General features: G+C 35.1%; 1 protein-coding gene across 4 annotated transcripts in view; it reads left to right on the forward strand.

Moving 5' to 3' along the window:
• The window catches only part of PPP1R12A (protein phosphatase 1 regulatory subunit 12A), a 141,915-nt gene that overhangs the window by 103,059 nt on the left and 23,197 nt on the right, over window positions 1-15,659 (forward strand). For all 4 annotated transcript variants that reach the window (XM_082742788.1, XM_082742791.1, XM_082742790.1 and 1 more), the window contains 4 exons: window positions 4,497-4,587; window positions 5,723-5,923; window positions 6,164-6,332; window positions 8,251-8,372. In XM_082742788.1, coding sequence (XP_082598914.1) covers window positions 4,497-4,587; window positions 5,723-5,923; window positions 6,164-6,332; window positions 8,251-8,372 — 583 coding nt within the window. The remainder of the gene's footprint in view (window positions 1-4,496; window positions 4,588-5,722; window positions 5,924-6,163; window positions 6,333-8,250; window positions 8,373-15,659) is intronic.

Consider the following 15,659-nt stretch of genomic DNA (forward strand, 5'->3'; position numbering starts at 1 on the left):
AGAATAATTGGAATTATTGGAAAATTATTAATTTAAAAAAAAAACCTTTCAGTTGCCCAGAAAGTAGTAAGCAGTCTGAGATTACTAAGGAGTTAAATTATGTACCCTGCGTAGTTTTAAGAAGATCCAGTATGACAGTGATACAGTAGTGATTAAGGCAGCAGTGGATTTTGTTTTAATATTTATTTTTTTTAATTTATATGACAGAGATCACAGGTAGGCATAGAGGCAGGCAGAGAGAGAGGAAGGGAAAGCAGGCTCCTTGCTGAGCAGAGAGCCCGACGTGGGGCTCGATCCCAGGACCCAGGGACCATTTCCTGAGCCGAAAGCAGAGGCTTTAACCCACTGAGCCACCCAGGCGCCCCGGCACCAGTGGATTTTGACTGATATATTCTGTCAGCTCTTTTTTGACTGATATATTCTGATTTTTGATAGTCAGCTCTTTTTTTTGTTCTAAGATTTTTATTTTTGTGAGACAGAGAGAAAGAGCAAGCATAAGCGGAGGGAGAAGCAGACTCCCTCCTAAGCAGGGAGCCCAATGTGGAACTTGATCCCAGGACTCTGGGATCGTGACCTGAGCCTGAGGCAGACGCCCACCTGACTGAGCCACCCACGTGCTCTGGTCAGCTCTTTTTAATCAAAAACACATAAAATATATGACTTAATTTTCTTCTCTACATTTTATTCGTAGAGGTCTTCTCTGTACAGGAACCCCAGAAGAGGAGAAAGGAACTGAATATCAGATGGGAACTCTTAAAATAATAGGAAATGTATATTGCAAATTGATAGGCTTGATTTTTATGTTCATTTGAAACAAATGTTAGGAAAATTTAAATGAACAGAAATTGTAAGTCTTCCATTTAGTAATTTTTATCCCCTTAACCTATCTATGTATGTTAAAACAGATATGATAAATACATTTAACTTCTGTGGCAACTTGAAACCGTTGAAGAAGAGTGTGATGGTTGATTAGTTTCATTTGCCGTGGAGATCAGAATGGCAAGTGGCATTGCAGATTTCCCTGTTCTAAACTAAATAAGGGAATTTTGACCATTACATACGGGAGTCAGATTCAGAAGTCCATGTTCATGCCTAACTTTCAGAGCAGCTCATGAATTACTGAAATGTTACCAGCAGCCATCTAAACTGCTATCAAGTTTTTCTTTTGAACCAGATTCACCATTACATTGAGGTTTTATCTCCTTTTATTATCTTCCCCTCATCTGGTAGAAGTCCAGAAAGCAATAAATTGCATAGGGGCAGTAGATGCATAAATAAGTACTAAATAAATGGCTTAAAAAAAAATAACCATTGGGACATATATATTTTTTTAAGATTTTATTTATTTATTTGACAAAGAGATCACAAGTAGGCGTAGAGGCAGGCAGAGAGATAGAGAGAGGAGGAAGCAGGCTCGCCCCTGAGCAGAGAGCCTGATGTGGGGCTCAATCCCAGGACCCCGGAATCATGACCTGTGCCGAAGGCAGAGGCTTAACCCACTTAGCCACCCAGGCGCCCCGGGACATATTTTTCAGGCTGATGTCTCACAGAGCACTTTGCACATGTAGCAGGAGTACCACAAAAGAAAAGTATTTTCTACTTCAGTATCTTGGGAAATGCGTAATTAAACAAGGTTAAAGAGATTTCTTCCTTCAGTTCTTCTCAGAGCCTTTAACATGGTTTTCCTAGAGAAGGTCAGAATGTATAGCATTTTCCAAATACATATAACCAACTTCTGCCACAAAGAAGCTCCTCACTATATTCCAAAATTAATTTTCTTAAACTGAAACTGAAATAACAAGTTTATTGTTATTCTTTTTCACCTTTTAAATTACTTGTCCTAAAAAAAAAAAATCACTGGAGTTGTTATAAAAATAGGAAGTGTCTGTTATATCTATTATTTTAAATATCTTTTATATCTTAAATAAAAAGCTGAAAACTCAGAAGAGGTGATATATAGTCAAAATGAAAATTATGAAACAGTGAGAGAAAGAGAAGTACCAAGCTTAGTGCAGCTTGAGCATCATGGACCTACCAATTCTTCTCATTTCTTTGGGTCTGTGCATTGGTACAGAAGCCATGTGTTGCAAAATCTCTAAAAGAAAGTGAAACTAAAGATATATTGGTAACTAAAGTGTTTTGTTTAGTGAGGTGTTTTTTTTTTTTTTTTTTTTTTTTTTTTTGCCCTATACATTTAAGAGGACAAATTAAGAGTAACAGAAAACAGGGGCTCCTGGGTGGCTCAGTCAGTTAAGTGTCTGCTTTAGGTTCAGCTCATGATCCCAGAGTCCTGGGATCAAGCCCCACATCAGGCTCCCTGTTCAGTGGGGATCCTGCTTCTCCCTCTGCCTACTCTTCCCCCATTTGTGCTCACATACACACTCTCTCTCTCTGTCAAATAAAAATCTTAAAAAAAAAAAAAAAAAGTAACAGACAACAAATAACTAGACATTTAATTTTTGAATTAAAACTTCAGGTTATAAACTTAAACCTGTACTAGTGTTTTAGTAGAAACCAAACTTAGTAAGATAGAGCTCTTCTAATACTTCATGAGGTGTGCTTGATTTACAAGATAAATGTAGTGCTACTGTAATAGCAAAAAGACATACTCTTTCAGGATACTCTAGAAACATAGAGGTGAAAACATGATAACATATGGACAAAGAGGAAAAAAATCAATAATATCATTATGAAGTAGTGCTGTAAGTTATTTAGCCAAGTAGAGAGATCAGGTGATATTTTCTCAAACCAGATGATAAAAACAACCTAAGTCAAAAAAAGTAGGGAGAGGCTTTTCATCTTTCTCTAAATTTGTTGGATGTCTCGATCAAAAACACCCTCTAGAGAAGTTCTTGACTTACCTTGCTTCAGGTTTATCTGTAATTAGAGTAGAAGCAATACAGAAAATCAGTCTTCTAGAACTAACTTTAACCAGTAAGTAAGAGTTCATTGATGGAATTGAAGTGACCAGTTTTTGGATGACAAGGGGGACTTTGTTATGTTAGGGTTAATTATTCAAGGAGGTGACTCCTAGGAATAATGAATCATATATTCTAGTTTTAGACAAATTTCTAAAAACTAAAGAGCGTGAAAGAAAGATAAAAGGAATGAAGCTCTCCAAAAGAATTCTAAAAAACTGTAAATTATTCTAAGGAGTATGAGATGTGATAGACTCTCTGAACTTAGAGCTTTAAAGGAAGCACAGAAAAAATAAAAGATGAGGCATAAACCCAAAAATAAATTCCAAAGTTTGCTATGGATATATGAATAGTTTCAGGGAGTTTAAAGAGCAGAATGAATTACCAATTGGAAAGCATACTAAAGCTAAAAAGCCTTTTTAAAAAGTAACATTTAGAGGGGAGGGGCAGGATGGTATAAACTAGATAAATTTAATAAACAACATAGAAAATAGAAATACTCTTTTTTAAAAAGATTTTATTTATTTATTTATTTGACAGAGAGAGAGACAGACAGACAGACAGAGATCACAAGTAGGCAGAGAGACAGGCAGAAACAGGCTCCCTGCTGAGCAGAGAGCCCAAAGTGGGGCTCGATTCCAGGACCCTGGGATCACGACCTGAGTCGAAGGCAGAGGATTTAACCCACTGCCACCCAGACGCCCCGAAATACTCTACTTCTAAGCGTTCTCTGAGAAATGTGATTTAGATGGTAATATAACTGCAGGAAGTATTAACAAGTGAACTTCCCAACTAATGTTGATCATTGGAGGGAAGTTTTTTTGTTGTGTTGCAGGGCTCTTGTCTTATCTTTGCTAATTCAGTCCTTTAATTAATGAAATATTAATCTCGACATAGATTGCAAGCTTTTTGAAATGGTGCATGTTCTGTGACAGGACGGAACATAGGCTTAGATGTATAAGATGAAGTGTAGTGAAGTTAACTAAATACTAACTCCTCTTTATATCAGAAAATCAGTAACCAGGAATCAGATGCTGATTTTAAAGCAGTTTTGTATAAAAGCACTTGACCTTTTAGAGAACTCAAAGTGTGAACAAAGTAATGATATCTGCCAAAAACATTAATAAATGCACATGGCAGGAATTCAGGGAGTGTTGCTTGCTCACTAGTCATTCCATATGTTGAATGTCGCCTTCATTCCTAACCATTCTACCATAAAAAGACATTGACAGTCTAGAGTTTAGCCAAATATCTTCACATATCATCTAGCATGGTATTGCAGGGACTCAAAAGAGGGGCTAAGAGGACGGATGTCCCATGGCTTTAAAAAACAAAACAAACAAACAAACAAAAACTATAGTTAGGAAGAACCTGAAAAATATAAATTAGCATGATTTTAGATTTCCAATCTAAAAATTTATCAGATAGTATTGTTGAATTTTCAGGGTGAATGTAACCTTTTTTAAGACTTTTTAAAACCCATTAAAATGCTTAGGTTTGTATTCATTCACCGATTCCTATATAATTATATCCACAGATATTATATCTCCAACTAACAATTTTTACTTATTACTGTAGATCATACCTCACTCCTGTTAGAGATGAAGAGTCCGAATCCCAAAGAAAAGCAAGATCTAGACAAGCAAGACAGTCTAGAAGATCAACACAGGTATATTTAATGTATATGATGTATAAAACTTCAAAACAAATTACCTTTCTCTTTTTCTCTTCTCTGTTAAATACTGATATCATTGGGGCGCCTAGCTGGCTCATTCGGAGGATCTGGAGCCGTGAGTTCGAGCCCATGTTGGTTATAGAGATTACTTAAATAAATTTTTAAAAACTTTAAAAAAAAAAAGGAAATACCAATGTCAGTATATAATGTGAGTAAATCTTAAAAATAAAGATTGCTTTAGTAATCCTGCGCTATTCTTTTGTATATAGCCACATTGTTAATATTATATTTAATCCAATTAGCATAAGCCTTTGTGTGTCTTTGAATATTTATTTATCTTTTGTTACTAAGATGGTATCTGGCACAGAGTATTCAATAAGTGTTAATATTTAAGTCTGATAATTATTAAAGAATTCTATGAATTTTTGCAGTTATGGGGAATAGGTCTATTATGTTAGATGTTTCAAACAACTAATGTGCAAGTATGAGGAAAATATCACCCAATCTAGTTATCATCTCCTTAATTTCCTTGCCATTCTATGCTTTTATCTTCTGTCCTTTGCTACAGTTGAGGAGCTCCATATCCAGATTTAACTCCTTGATCCTTACTCTTACATTTCAAGCTGAACTGTTTGCTAAGATCTTAATATGTTTTTCCTGTCTTTGTACCTTTACTTCTTGAAATCTAACCTGTTCTTCAAGGCTTATCCTTCAAATATTATTTCTTTACTTTACTAAATATTTTCTGCAAATATATACATAAAAACATAAATACATATAAAACCAGCATATAAACAATGTATTTATCCGTTTTTCCTTTCTCTGAACTTCTTAGAAATTTGTATGATTTTTGTCATCTCTCCTTTGTTTTTGTTAATTTCTTGAATATAGAGACTATTTTTTACATTTTATATCTTTCCCGAAAACTATTGTTGTGGTTGCTCATGGTGAGTCTTAATAGAATGAATGTGACTTGCCAAGTAGAAATTCTGTTTTGGTTTCCAAACCAATTCCAAACATGTGTATTTGACTTTTAATACATTCATATTAAATTTGTCTGCTTATAAGATATTCCTTTGAGACAAGCTATAATGCCTCTCATTATTAAATTTACCCTTTTTGCATACAGGGAGTAACGTTGACTGATCTTCAGGAAGCTGAAAAAACAATAGGAAGAAGTCGTTCTACCCGAACCAGAGAACAAGAAAATGAAGAAAAAGAAAAAGAGGAAAAAGAAAAACAGGATAAAGAAAAGCAAGAAGAAAAGAAGGAATCGGAAACATCAAGAGAAGATGAATATAAACAAAAATACTCTAGAACATATGATGAGGTAATAGTAAACCAGTAACACAGCTAGGTCAAGTGGTATGAATAGTTCTTGTGACTCTCAAAGTGTAAGAGATTTATGTACCAATAGACCATATACAAAATACTAAAAAGGATTTTAACTAGAAATCTGAATTATTTTGAGATGATTCAAACATTATTTTTCCTTTAAAATGAATTTAAGTGTTTATGTGTTTTCAGCTGTTTACTATCTTAAATGGGTATTAATTTTAATATTGCACAGACTTACCAACGTTACAGACCAGTATCGACTGCAAGTTCAACCACTCCATCCTCTTCAGTTTCTACCATAAGCAGTTCACTTTATGCTTCAAGTCAACTAAACAGGCCAAATAGTCTTGTAGGTATAACTTCTGCTTACTCCAGAGGACTAACAAAAGAAAATGAAAGAGGTAAGAAGACCAAATCTTGGAAACACTTTGTTTCCTATAAATAATCCTTTGTATCATTTGTTGTTGTTGTTGTTGTTGTTTTCTTTTATAGTTCAATAGAAAATAAAACAGCATTCCAAACTGGGAATCACTCTGCCATTCTTCCAGAAAGAAAATGACAGATGAGAATGAGACGAGTAGAAAATAAAAATAGAAAATTATGTAGCCTGGCATTGATACATATTGTCTTTATAATTCAAGACTTCACAAAAATTTTTATGTCCAGCAACATAGAAAAAAGTCAGTATAGAAGAACTGTTAAGAGATTGTTTCTAGCAGCAGTTAATAGTGCCTTAAGTTATTTCTTGCCTATTGAATGAATCATAGTTCTTAAGTCTTTGTATTTGAAATTGTTTTAAACTAAAATCACCTACACAAGTAATATCCTTGCTAAAATGAAACTGTTTTTATGCTTATTCTTGAGAAATAGATTTCTTTTTCAGCTGTGTGCTGGCATATTGATGATCACTATTAACATTTCATATAAACTTACTATTTAAATTTTAATAATTCGTACTTTAAGTCAGAGGTGGGCACTACATATAGTCAATTCTAATTGCAGGCATTTTATATTTTAAAAGAAAATCTCATAGGATTAGTCATGACAGTATCCTATAGGATAAACTTGAGAAAATTAAGTTTTTCTTAATTTTCAGCTGACTTTTTTGGGTCAGAAATATTTCAGTTCTTTTTGTTTAAGATTTATTATTTATTTGAGAAAGAGAGAGTGCACGCATGCATATGTAAGTTGTGGGAGAAGCAGAGAGAGGGGGAAAGAGAGAATCTCAAGCAGCAGAATCTCAGCTGAGCACAGAGCCTGTTGGAGGACTCAGTCCCAAAACTCTGATAACACGACCTGAGTCACAACCTAGAATCGGAAGCTTAACTGACTGAGCCCCCACCAGGCACTCCTTCAGTTCTTTAAGCCACTGAGTGTGAGGCCCACATAATGTTGGTAGGAAGTTTGTGCCAATTAAAAGTGTAGATTATCATCTTCTACTGAATAACTGGAAGATTCAGCAACAGTGGGTCTAAAAATTCTCGCATATCAACAACTGGCTAGAGCCCAATAGTTATCAGCCCTGCACTACTTGGAATAGTGTTCTCCTGACCCATTTTATCCATTTATATTATCTGGATGGCCACTGTAGGCGTTGGAGTTTGAGATTGTTGCTATAAACCAATTCCAAAAACGACTCTGAAAAACCCTCTTAATACTATAATTTTGTAATTTCTTTTGCTATGTCTCCAAGGAGACTTTTATATATTTTTTTAAGATTTTATTTATTTATTTGACAGATCACAGGTGGGCAGAGGGGCAGGCAGAGAGAGAGGAAGAAGCAGGCTCCCTGCTGAGCAGAGAGCCCATGCAGAGAGCCCAGTGCGGAGCTCGATCCCAGGACCCTGAGATCATGATCTGAGCTGAAGGCAGAGGCTTTAACCCACTGAGCCACCCAGGTGCCCCTTAAAAAATAATTTTTTTTAAAAAATTTTATTCATTTGACAGATCACAAGTAGAGCAGCAGGCAGAGAGAGAGGGAGGAGGCAGGCTCCCTGCCGATCAGAGAGCCCAATGCGGGGCTCGATCCCAGGGCCCTGAGATCATGACCTGAGCCGAAGGCAGAGGCTTACCCCACTGAGCCACCCAGGCGCCCCTAAAATTCTTCTCTTGATCAAGAACCTATCCAGTGGGAGATACAAAGACATGTTTAAACCAAGTTTAAACCGTAGGAGCACTGAGAGGGACAAAAAAATAATTCTGATTGGAGAATTTCAGAAGGCTTCATGAAGGAAATTGACTTTGAATTGTTATGTATTTTTCTTACAAAATACCGTCAAGATATATTGCTACCTTGTGGCTCACTGTAATCTTTAACAGAAGGAGAAAAGAAAGAAGAGGAAAAAGAAGGAGAAGATAAATCACAACCTAAATCAATCCGAGAACGACGGAGACCAAGAGAGAAAAGGAGATCTACAGGAGTTTCATTTTGGACACAAGATGTGAGAACCTGTTAACATATAACTACTTGATAGTATACTTAATCTTTCCAGAAGTACATACTAATAATTTCTTATATACCTCAGATTACATATTCTTTAAGTCATCATTATGTGTTTTGAGTCAAGTTATTAAATCAGAAAGGTTCTTTTTTATAATGATAGTTAATGAGTACTTACATTTTTGGTATTATTGAAAATCAAGAGTTCTGTCCCAATTTTGAAATAAAAATAATAGCTAATAGGTACAGCTCAGGAAATATATATAACTGTATAGTGGTTAAACGGGCTTTACTTTGGACATTCTTTGAAAGAAAGGTGCTTTACATATTTTTACTATTATTGTATATTAGTTTCAAGTATGCAACATAGTGATTCAGCAATTACATACAAAATGCCCACTACAATAAGTGTAGTAACCATCTCTCATTATACAGTTATGACAGTATTAGTGACTATATTCCCTATGCTGTACTTTTCATCGCCTTGACTTACTTTATAAATGGAAGTTTAAACTAATGCCCTTCATCTTTTTAACCTATCTCGCCATCCCCTCTTGAAGCAATCAGTTCGTTCTCTGTATTTATGAGTCTATTTCTGTTTGTTTTTTTGTTAATTTTTTGCGCTTTTAGAGTCCACATAAAAGTAAAATCATGTGGTATTTGTTTTTCTCTGTTTGACTTATTTCTGTTAGCATAATACTCTCTAGGTCTCTCCATGTTGTGAAAGGCAAGATTTCATATTTTTTATGGCTGAGTAATACTCCATTGTATATATTTTCACATCTTCTTTATTCAATCTCTTGAATGGATACTTTGGTTGCTTCTTTGTCTTGGCTATTGTAAATAATGCTGCAGTGAACATGGGGAAAAATCTATCTTTAAGGATTAGTATTTTAGTTTTCTTCGGGTTAATGATATTTCTTTTTAATTTTTTGAGGAAGCTTCATATTGTTTTCCACAGTGGCTGCACCAATTTGCATTCCCACCAACAGAACAAAGGTTCCTTTTTTCCATATTCTCGACAACACTTGTTATTTCTTATCTTTTCGATGCTAACCATTCTTACAGGTGCAAGATAATGTCTCGTAGTGGGATTGGGGTTTCTTTTTGCATTTTCCTAATGATTGGTGATGTCGAGCACCTTTCCCTGTATTTGTTAACCATCTGTGTCTTTTTGGAAAAATGTCTTTTTAAGTTCTCTGATTATTTTTTAATCTGCCTTTTTGTTGGTGGTGGTGGTGGTGGTGGTGAGTTGTGTGAGGTTTTTATATTTTTTTAATATTAACTCCTTACCAGATAATATTATTTTCAAGTATCTTCTCTCATTCAGTGAGTTAGACTTTTCATTCTAATGATGGTTTCCTTCATTGTACAAAATTTTTTTAGTTTGATAAGTCCCAGTTTTTTATTTTTGCTGTTCCTTTCCCTTGCCTCAGGGGACAGATCCAAAAATACACTTCTTAAGCCTGATATCCAAGAATTTACTGCCTGTGTTTCTTTTAAATAGTCTTTAATCCATTTTGAGTTTATTTTTGTAAATGGTATTAAAATGGTCCAGTTTCATTCTTTTTCATGTAGCTGTCTGGTTTTCCAGCACCATTTTTTGAAGAGAACGCCTTTCCTTATATATATTCTTTTGCTTTGTCGAAGATTAACCATATAAGCATGGGGTTACTTTAAGGCTCTCTTTTCTGCTCTGTTGATCTGTGTCTCTTTGTGACAGTATTTTGATTACTATCACTTTGTGTAGTATACCTTGAAATCTTGGATTGTGATACCTCTGGATTTGTTAAGATTCTTTCTCAAGATTGCCTTGGCTTTTCAGGGTCATTTGTAGTTCCATATTAATTTTAGAATTATTTGTTCTTATTCTGTGAAAAATACTATTGCTTTTTGATAGGGATTACATGAATTTATAGATTGCCTCTAGTGTGGACATTTTGACAGTATTTTTCTAGTCGATGAGCATTGTGTATCTTTTTATTTATTTGTATCATCTTCAGTTTCTTTGACCAATATCTTATCATTTCAGAGTATAGTCTTGTCATCTCTTGGGTTAAATTCATTCCTAGGTATTTTATTCTTTTTGATGCAGTTGTAAATGGGATTTTTTTTTCTATTTCTCTTTCAGTTTGTTATTAATATATAGAAATGCAACATATATTTTTGTGTATTGATTTTGTATCCTGCAACTTACTGAATTCATTTATTAGTTCTGATAGTTTTCAGTGGAATCTTTAGGGTTTTCCCTGTATATGTCATCTGTAAATAGTGACAGTTTTACTTATTCCTTACCAGTTTGGATTACTTTTATTTCTTTTTCTTGTCTGATTACATTGGATGGGACTTCCAATACTATGTCGAATGAAAGTGGTAAGAGTGAGTATCCTTGTTGTTTTTCTGATCTCAGAGAAAAAACTTTCAGCTTTTCACAGTGGGGTATGTTAACTATAGGTTCATCATCTATGGCATTCTTTATGTTGAGGTATGTTTCCTTTAAATCCACTTTGTTGAAAATTTTTATTATGAAAGGATATTGAATTTTGTCAAATACTTTTTCTGCATTGAGACAATCATATTTTTATCCTTCATTTTGTTAATGTGTTATATCATATTGATTGATTTATAGATATTGTACCTTTAGATCCCTGAGATTAGTCCCATGGGATCGTGGGAAATAATCCTTTTAATGTATTGTTTTATTTGTTTTGTTAATATTTGTGAGGATTTTGCATGTATGTTGATCAGTGATATTGATCTGTAATTTTCTTTTTTTGTGTCTGATTTTGTTGTCAGGGTAATAGTGGCCTTATAGAATGAATTTGGAAGCATTCCTTCCTCTTCTGTTTGTTGTTAGTTTTTTGGGGCTTGGTGTTTTGTTGTTTGTTGTTGTTGTTGTTGTTGTTTGGAAAAGTTTGAGAAAGATAGGTATTACTTCTTTAAATGTTTGGTAGAACTCATCTGTAAAGCCATCTGATTCTGGACTTCACTCTCTGCTGGGCATTTTTTAAGTACTGATTCAATTTCATTACTGGTGATCGGTCTGTTCAGATTTTTTATCTCTCCCTGATTTAATCTTAGATTATGTGTTTCTAGAAATTTATCCATTTCTTCTAATTCGTTGGCATGTCATTGTTTTTAATAGATTCTTCTAATTCTTTGTACTCCTATGGTGTCCATTGTAACTTCTCTTTCATTTTTTACTTATTTCAGTTCTCTTTTTTTCTTGAGGAAGCTGGCTATAAAGTTTTATCAGTTTTGTTTATCTCTTTTCAAGAACCAGCTCTTAGTTTCATCTATCTTTTTTGTTTTTTGTTTTTTATATTTCATTTATTTCTGCTCTGATCTTTATTACTTCCTTTTTTCTGCTAACTTTGGGCTTTGCTATTTTTCTGATTCCTTGAGGTTTAAGGTTAGATTGTTTGAGATTTTTCTTGTTTCTTGAGATAGGCCTGTATCACTGTAAACTTCCCTTTTAGAAGCATTTTTGTTGCATCCCAAAGATTTGAGCCATTGTTTCCCTTTTCATTTATGTCCAGGTATTTTTTTATTTCCTCTTTGATTTCTTCTTTGAAAAGAAGAAATCATTGTTTATTTAGTAGCATATTGTTTACCGCCACATGTTCATGTTTTTTCTAGTTTTCTTCTAATTGATTTTTAGTTTCATACCATTTTGGTCAGAAAAGATACTTGATATGATTTCAGTCTTAAATATTTTGAGGTTTATTTTGTGGCCTAACATGATCTGTTCTTGAGAATGTCCCATGCGCACTTGAAAAGAATGTATTTTGTTTTTAGATAGAGTGTTCTATACATATCTGTTAATTCTATCTGGTCTAATGTGACTTTCAAAGTCACTGTTTTCTTAATGATTTTTCTATCTGCATTATCTGTCCATTGATGTAAGTTAAGGTATTAAAAGTTCCCTACTATTATTGTATGATTTCAGTTTTGTCCTTTATGTTTGTTAATACTTGCTTTTTATTTTTAGGTGCTCCTACGTTGGGTATATTGATATTTAAATTCTTATATTCTCTTTTTGGATTGATCTCTTTAACATTATGTAATGACCTCTTTGTCTCTTTTTAGTCTTTGTTTTAAAGTCTGTTTTGTCTAATACAAGTATTGCTACCCACCTTTTTTTTTTTTCTTCCATTGGAATTTTTTTTCCATCCCTTTACTTTTAGTCTGTATGTGTCTTTAGATCTGAAATAATTTCTCGTGGGCAGCGTATGGTTGGGTCTTCTTTTTTTTTAGCCATGCAGTCATCCTGTATCCTTTGATTGGAGCATTTACATTTACAGGAATTACTGATAGGTATGTACTTTCATTTTTGTTCATTGTTTTCTGGCTGTTTTTGTAGTTCTTATCTGTTCCTTTCTTCTCTTGCTTCCCTTGTCATTTGATGACTTTAGTAGTATGCTTGGATTCCTTTCTTTTTATTTTTCGTGTGTCCATTTTAAGTTTTGGTTTGTGGTTACCATGAGGTTTGTATGTAACATCTTATGTATACAACGGTCTGTCTTAATAGTCATCGCTTAAGTTAGAACACATTCTAAAAATACTTCATTTTTACTCCCTCCTCTACATTTTATGTATGTGACATATTTCACTACTTTTATTTCGTGTATCCTTTAATTTCTGTAGGTATAATTTATTTTGTTTTTTAACAAATACTTCTGTTTTTTAAGCTTCATATACTAGCCAGTGAAATTTTTTCCTTTTATAATTTTCTTATTTCTAGCTCTGGCCTTGCCTCTTCCACTTACGGAAGTCTCTTTAACATTTCTTATAAGGCTGGTTTAGTGGTGATGAAGTCCTTTAACTTTTTGTCTGGGAAACTCTTTATCCTTCTTTACTTCTTAATGATAACCTTTCTAGGTAATCTTGGTTGTAGGTTTTTTTTCAGAAGGTTCTAGGTTTTTTCCATGACAGCCTTATGTCATGCCATTCTCTTCTGGCCTGCAAAGTTTCTGCTGAAAAATAAGCTAACAGCCTTACAGGGTTTCCCTTGTACATAAGTAGTTGGTTTTAAGATTCTCTTTATCTTTAATTTTTGATGTTATGATTAATAAATATCTTGGTGTGGACCTCTTGGTTTCCTATTGTTTGGTGATCTGTGTACTTCCTGGATCTGGATATCTGTTCCCTTTCCCAGGTTAGGGAAGTTTTCAGTTATTATTTCTTAAAATAAATTTTCTGCCTCTTTCTCTCTCTCTTCTCCTAAGACCTCTATACTGTTAATGTTAATATCTTTGGTATTGTTATAAATTCCCTTAACCTATCCTCATTTTTTAGTTCTTTTTTTTCTCTTGTTCAGCTTGGATGCTTTCTACTACCCAGTCTTCCCGATTGCAGATTCATTCTTTTGTATTCTCTAATCTGCTGCTGACTCTAGTATATATTTTTCGTTTCAGTTACTGTATTCTTCGGCTCTGATTGGTTCTTTTTTATATTTTCTTTTTCTTTGTTGAAATTCACCCTTAGTTCATCCATTCTTCTCTCAAGTCTGGTGAACATCTTTATGACCATGACTTAGAACCTATACCAGGTATATTGGTTATTTCCATTTTGTTTTGTTCTTTTTCAGAGGTTTTGTCTTATTCTTTCATTTGGAACATAGTTGTCTGTTTCCTCGTTTTGTGTTTGTTTCTCTGTATCACGTGGGTCAGCCATGTCTCCTGGTTTTGAAAGTAGTGGCTTGTGGTTTTGGGGTGCCCTGTAACACAACCCTTCCCCCCACCCTATTAACAAAACCAGGCGCTCCAGCATAGGGGATAGGATCCCCTGTGTAAGCTGTGTGTACCTTCCTCTTGTAACTAGGCCTTGATCTGGGGGCATTAGTGGGTGGGCTGGCCCTCAGCCCAGCTGGCTACAGTGATCAGCTGCACCTACTACAGTTGCACTGCTGGGCAGTGCTGGTCCCCAGTGCAGCTGACTGAGAAGCCTGACTGTAGCTGCTGTGGGTAGGCTGGTGGGTGGGACTGGCTCTCCCCGTCCCCAGGACAGGAGTAGTTTTGAAAGTGTTCTAGGACCCCCACCCCAGTGCTGCCCACTAGGTGTGATGGGGCAGTAATCATTTTCTGGGGACACAAGTTTTGACGAAGGCTGCCCATCAGGTGTTGCAGAGCAGGAGCCACTTTGAAGGGGTGCCTGCCAGCATGAGTGGATTGAGCAGGGAGCATCCACGGGCAAAGCTGGGGTGGGGTAAGCATTGCTAGCAAGGTAGATAGAGGGTGTCAGAACTGACCCTTATGTCTGGCCAACTAGGCAGAAGGGGGTTGGAAATGGTGCTAACTAGTACCTTCTTCCCTAGAGAGAATCCCTGCAGATACCAGACCCTCAAGCACATGCTCTCAAATTAGTAAGTGAAAATCTTCATGTATAACCCAGGTGCTTTTCAAACTGCTGCTTCAGCACAGGGTCTCTATACAAATGACATAGTACATATACAAATGACATAGCTGGCCCTTTGAAAGTGGAATATCTGTTTCCTTTAGTCTTCTGACTCTTTCAGAGTTAAGCCCATTCATTTTCAAAGTTACTGGAGTTAATCCCTTCTTATTTTCAAAGCCAGATGTTACAGGGATTCATCTTCCCCATGCAGGTCCCCAGAGTAGGGGTTGCCCACTGTGAGGCATGATGGGCCTTGTACCTCGAGGAGGAGTTCTGTACCTATGATAATCCTCTCATTTGTGGGTTGCCATATAAGAGCTTTGGTACTCAACTGCCTCTCTGCCCCGCCTGCCCTTCTCCAGGGGGCTTCTGTATGTTTTTTTTAGCAATGGAAGATCTGTTCTGCTAATTTTCAGGTTGTTTTCAGAGTGAGTTTTTACATTATATGTAGCTGTTGCCTCAGTGTGTCCATGGAGGGAGGTAAGCTCAGGATCCTCCTACCTCACCATCTACCTAGAACTCCTTAAGATGCTTTACATTCCATTTTCATGAATATGATTATATAATATACATAACAATTAGTTACATCTCAAGTGATGTTTGCTAGAAGTTGTGCTTTGGCTTATCAAATTGTAACATTCATTCAAAATTTTATTTTTTTTCTTTATCCCTGATTGTATATATGCATAACATTGCTATTCATATACAGGAGAAAGAATAACTATAGTGTAGCACAGTTAACACGAAATTTATGCTGTTTCAATAGAACATTTTACTATGGAAGGACAAACATAATCTGTTTGGGTTTTTCCAGCCTCTTGGGTTTGTTTTGTTGTTGTTTTTTTTGTTTTGTTTTGTTTTGTTTTTGTTTTTCTTTTAATTTTTAATACAG

This window comes from Mustela nivalis (assembly GCF_964662115.1).
Source record: "Mustela nivalis genome assembly, chromosome: 7".
Lineage (NCBI taxonomy): Eukaryota > Metazoa > Chordata > Mammalia > Carnivora > Mustelidae > Mustela > Mustela nivalis.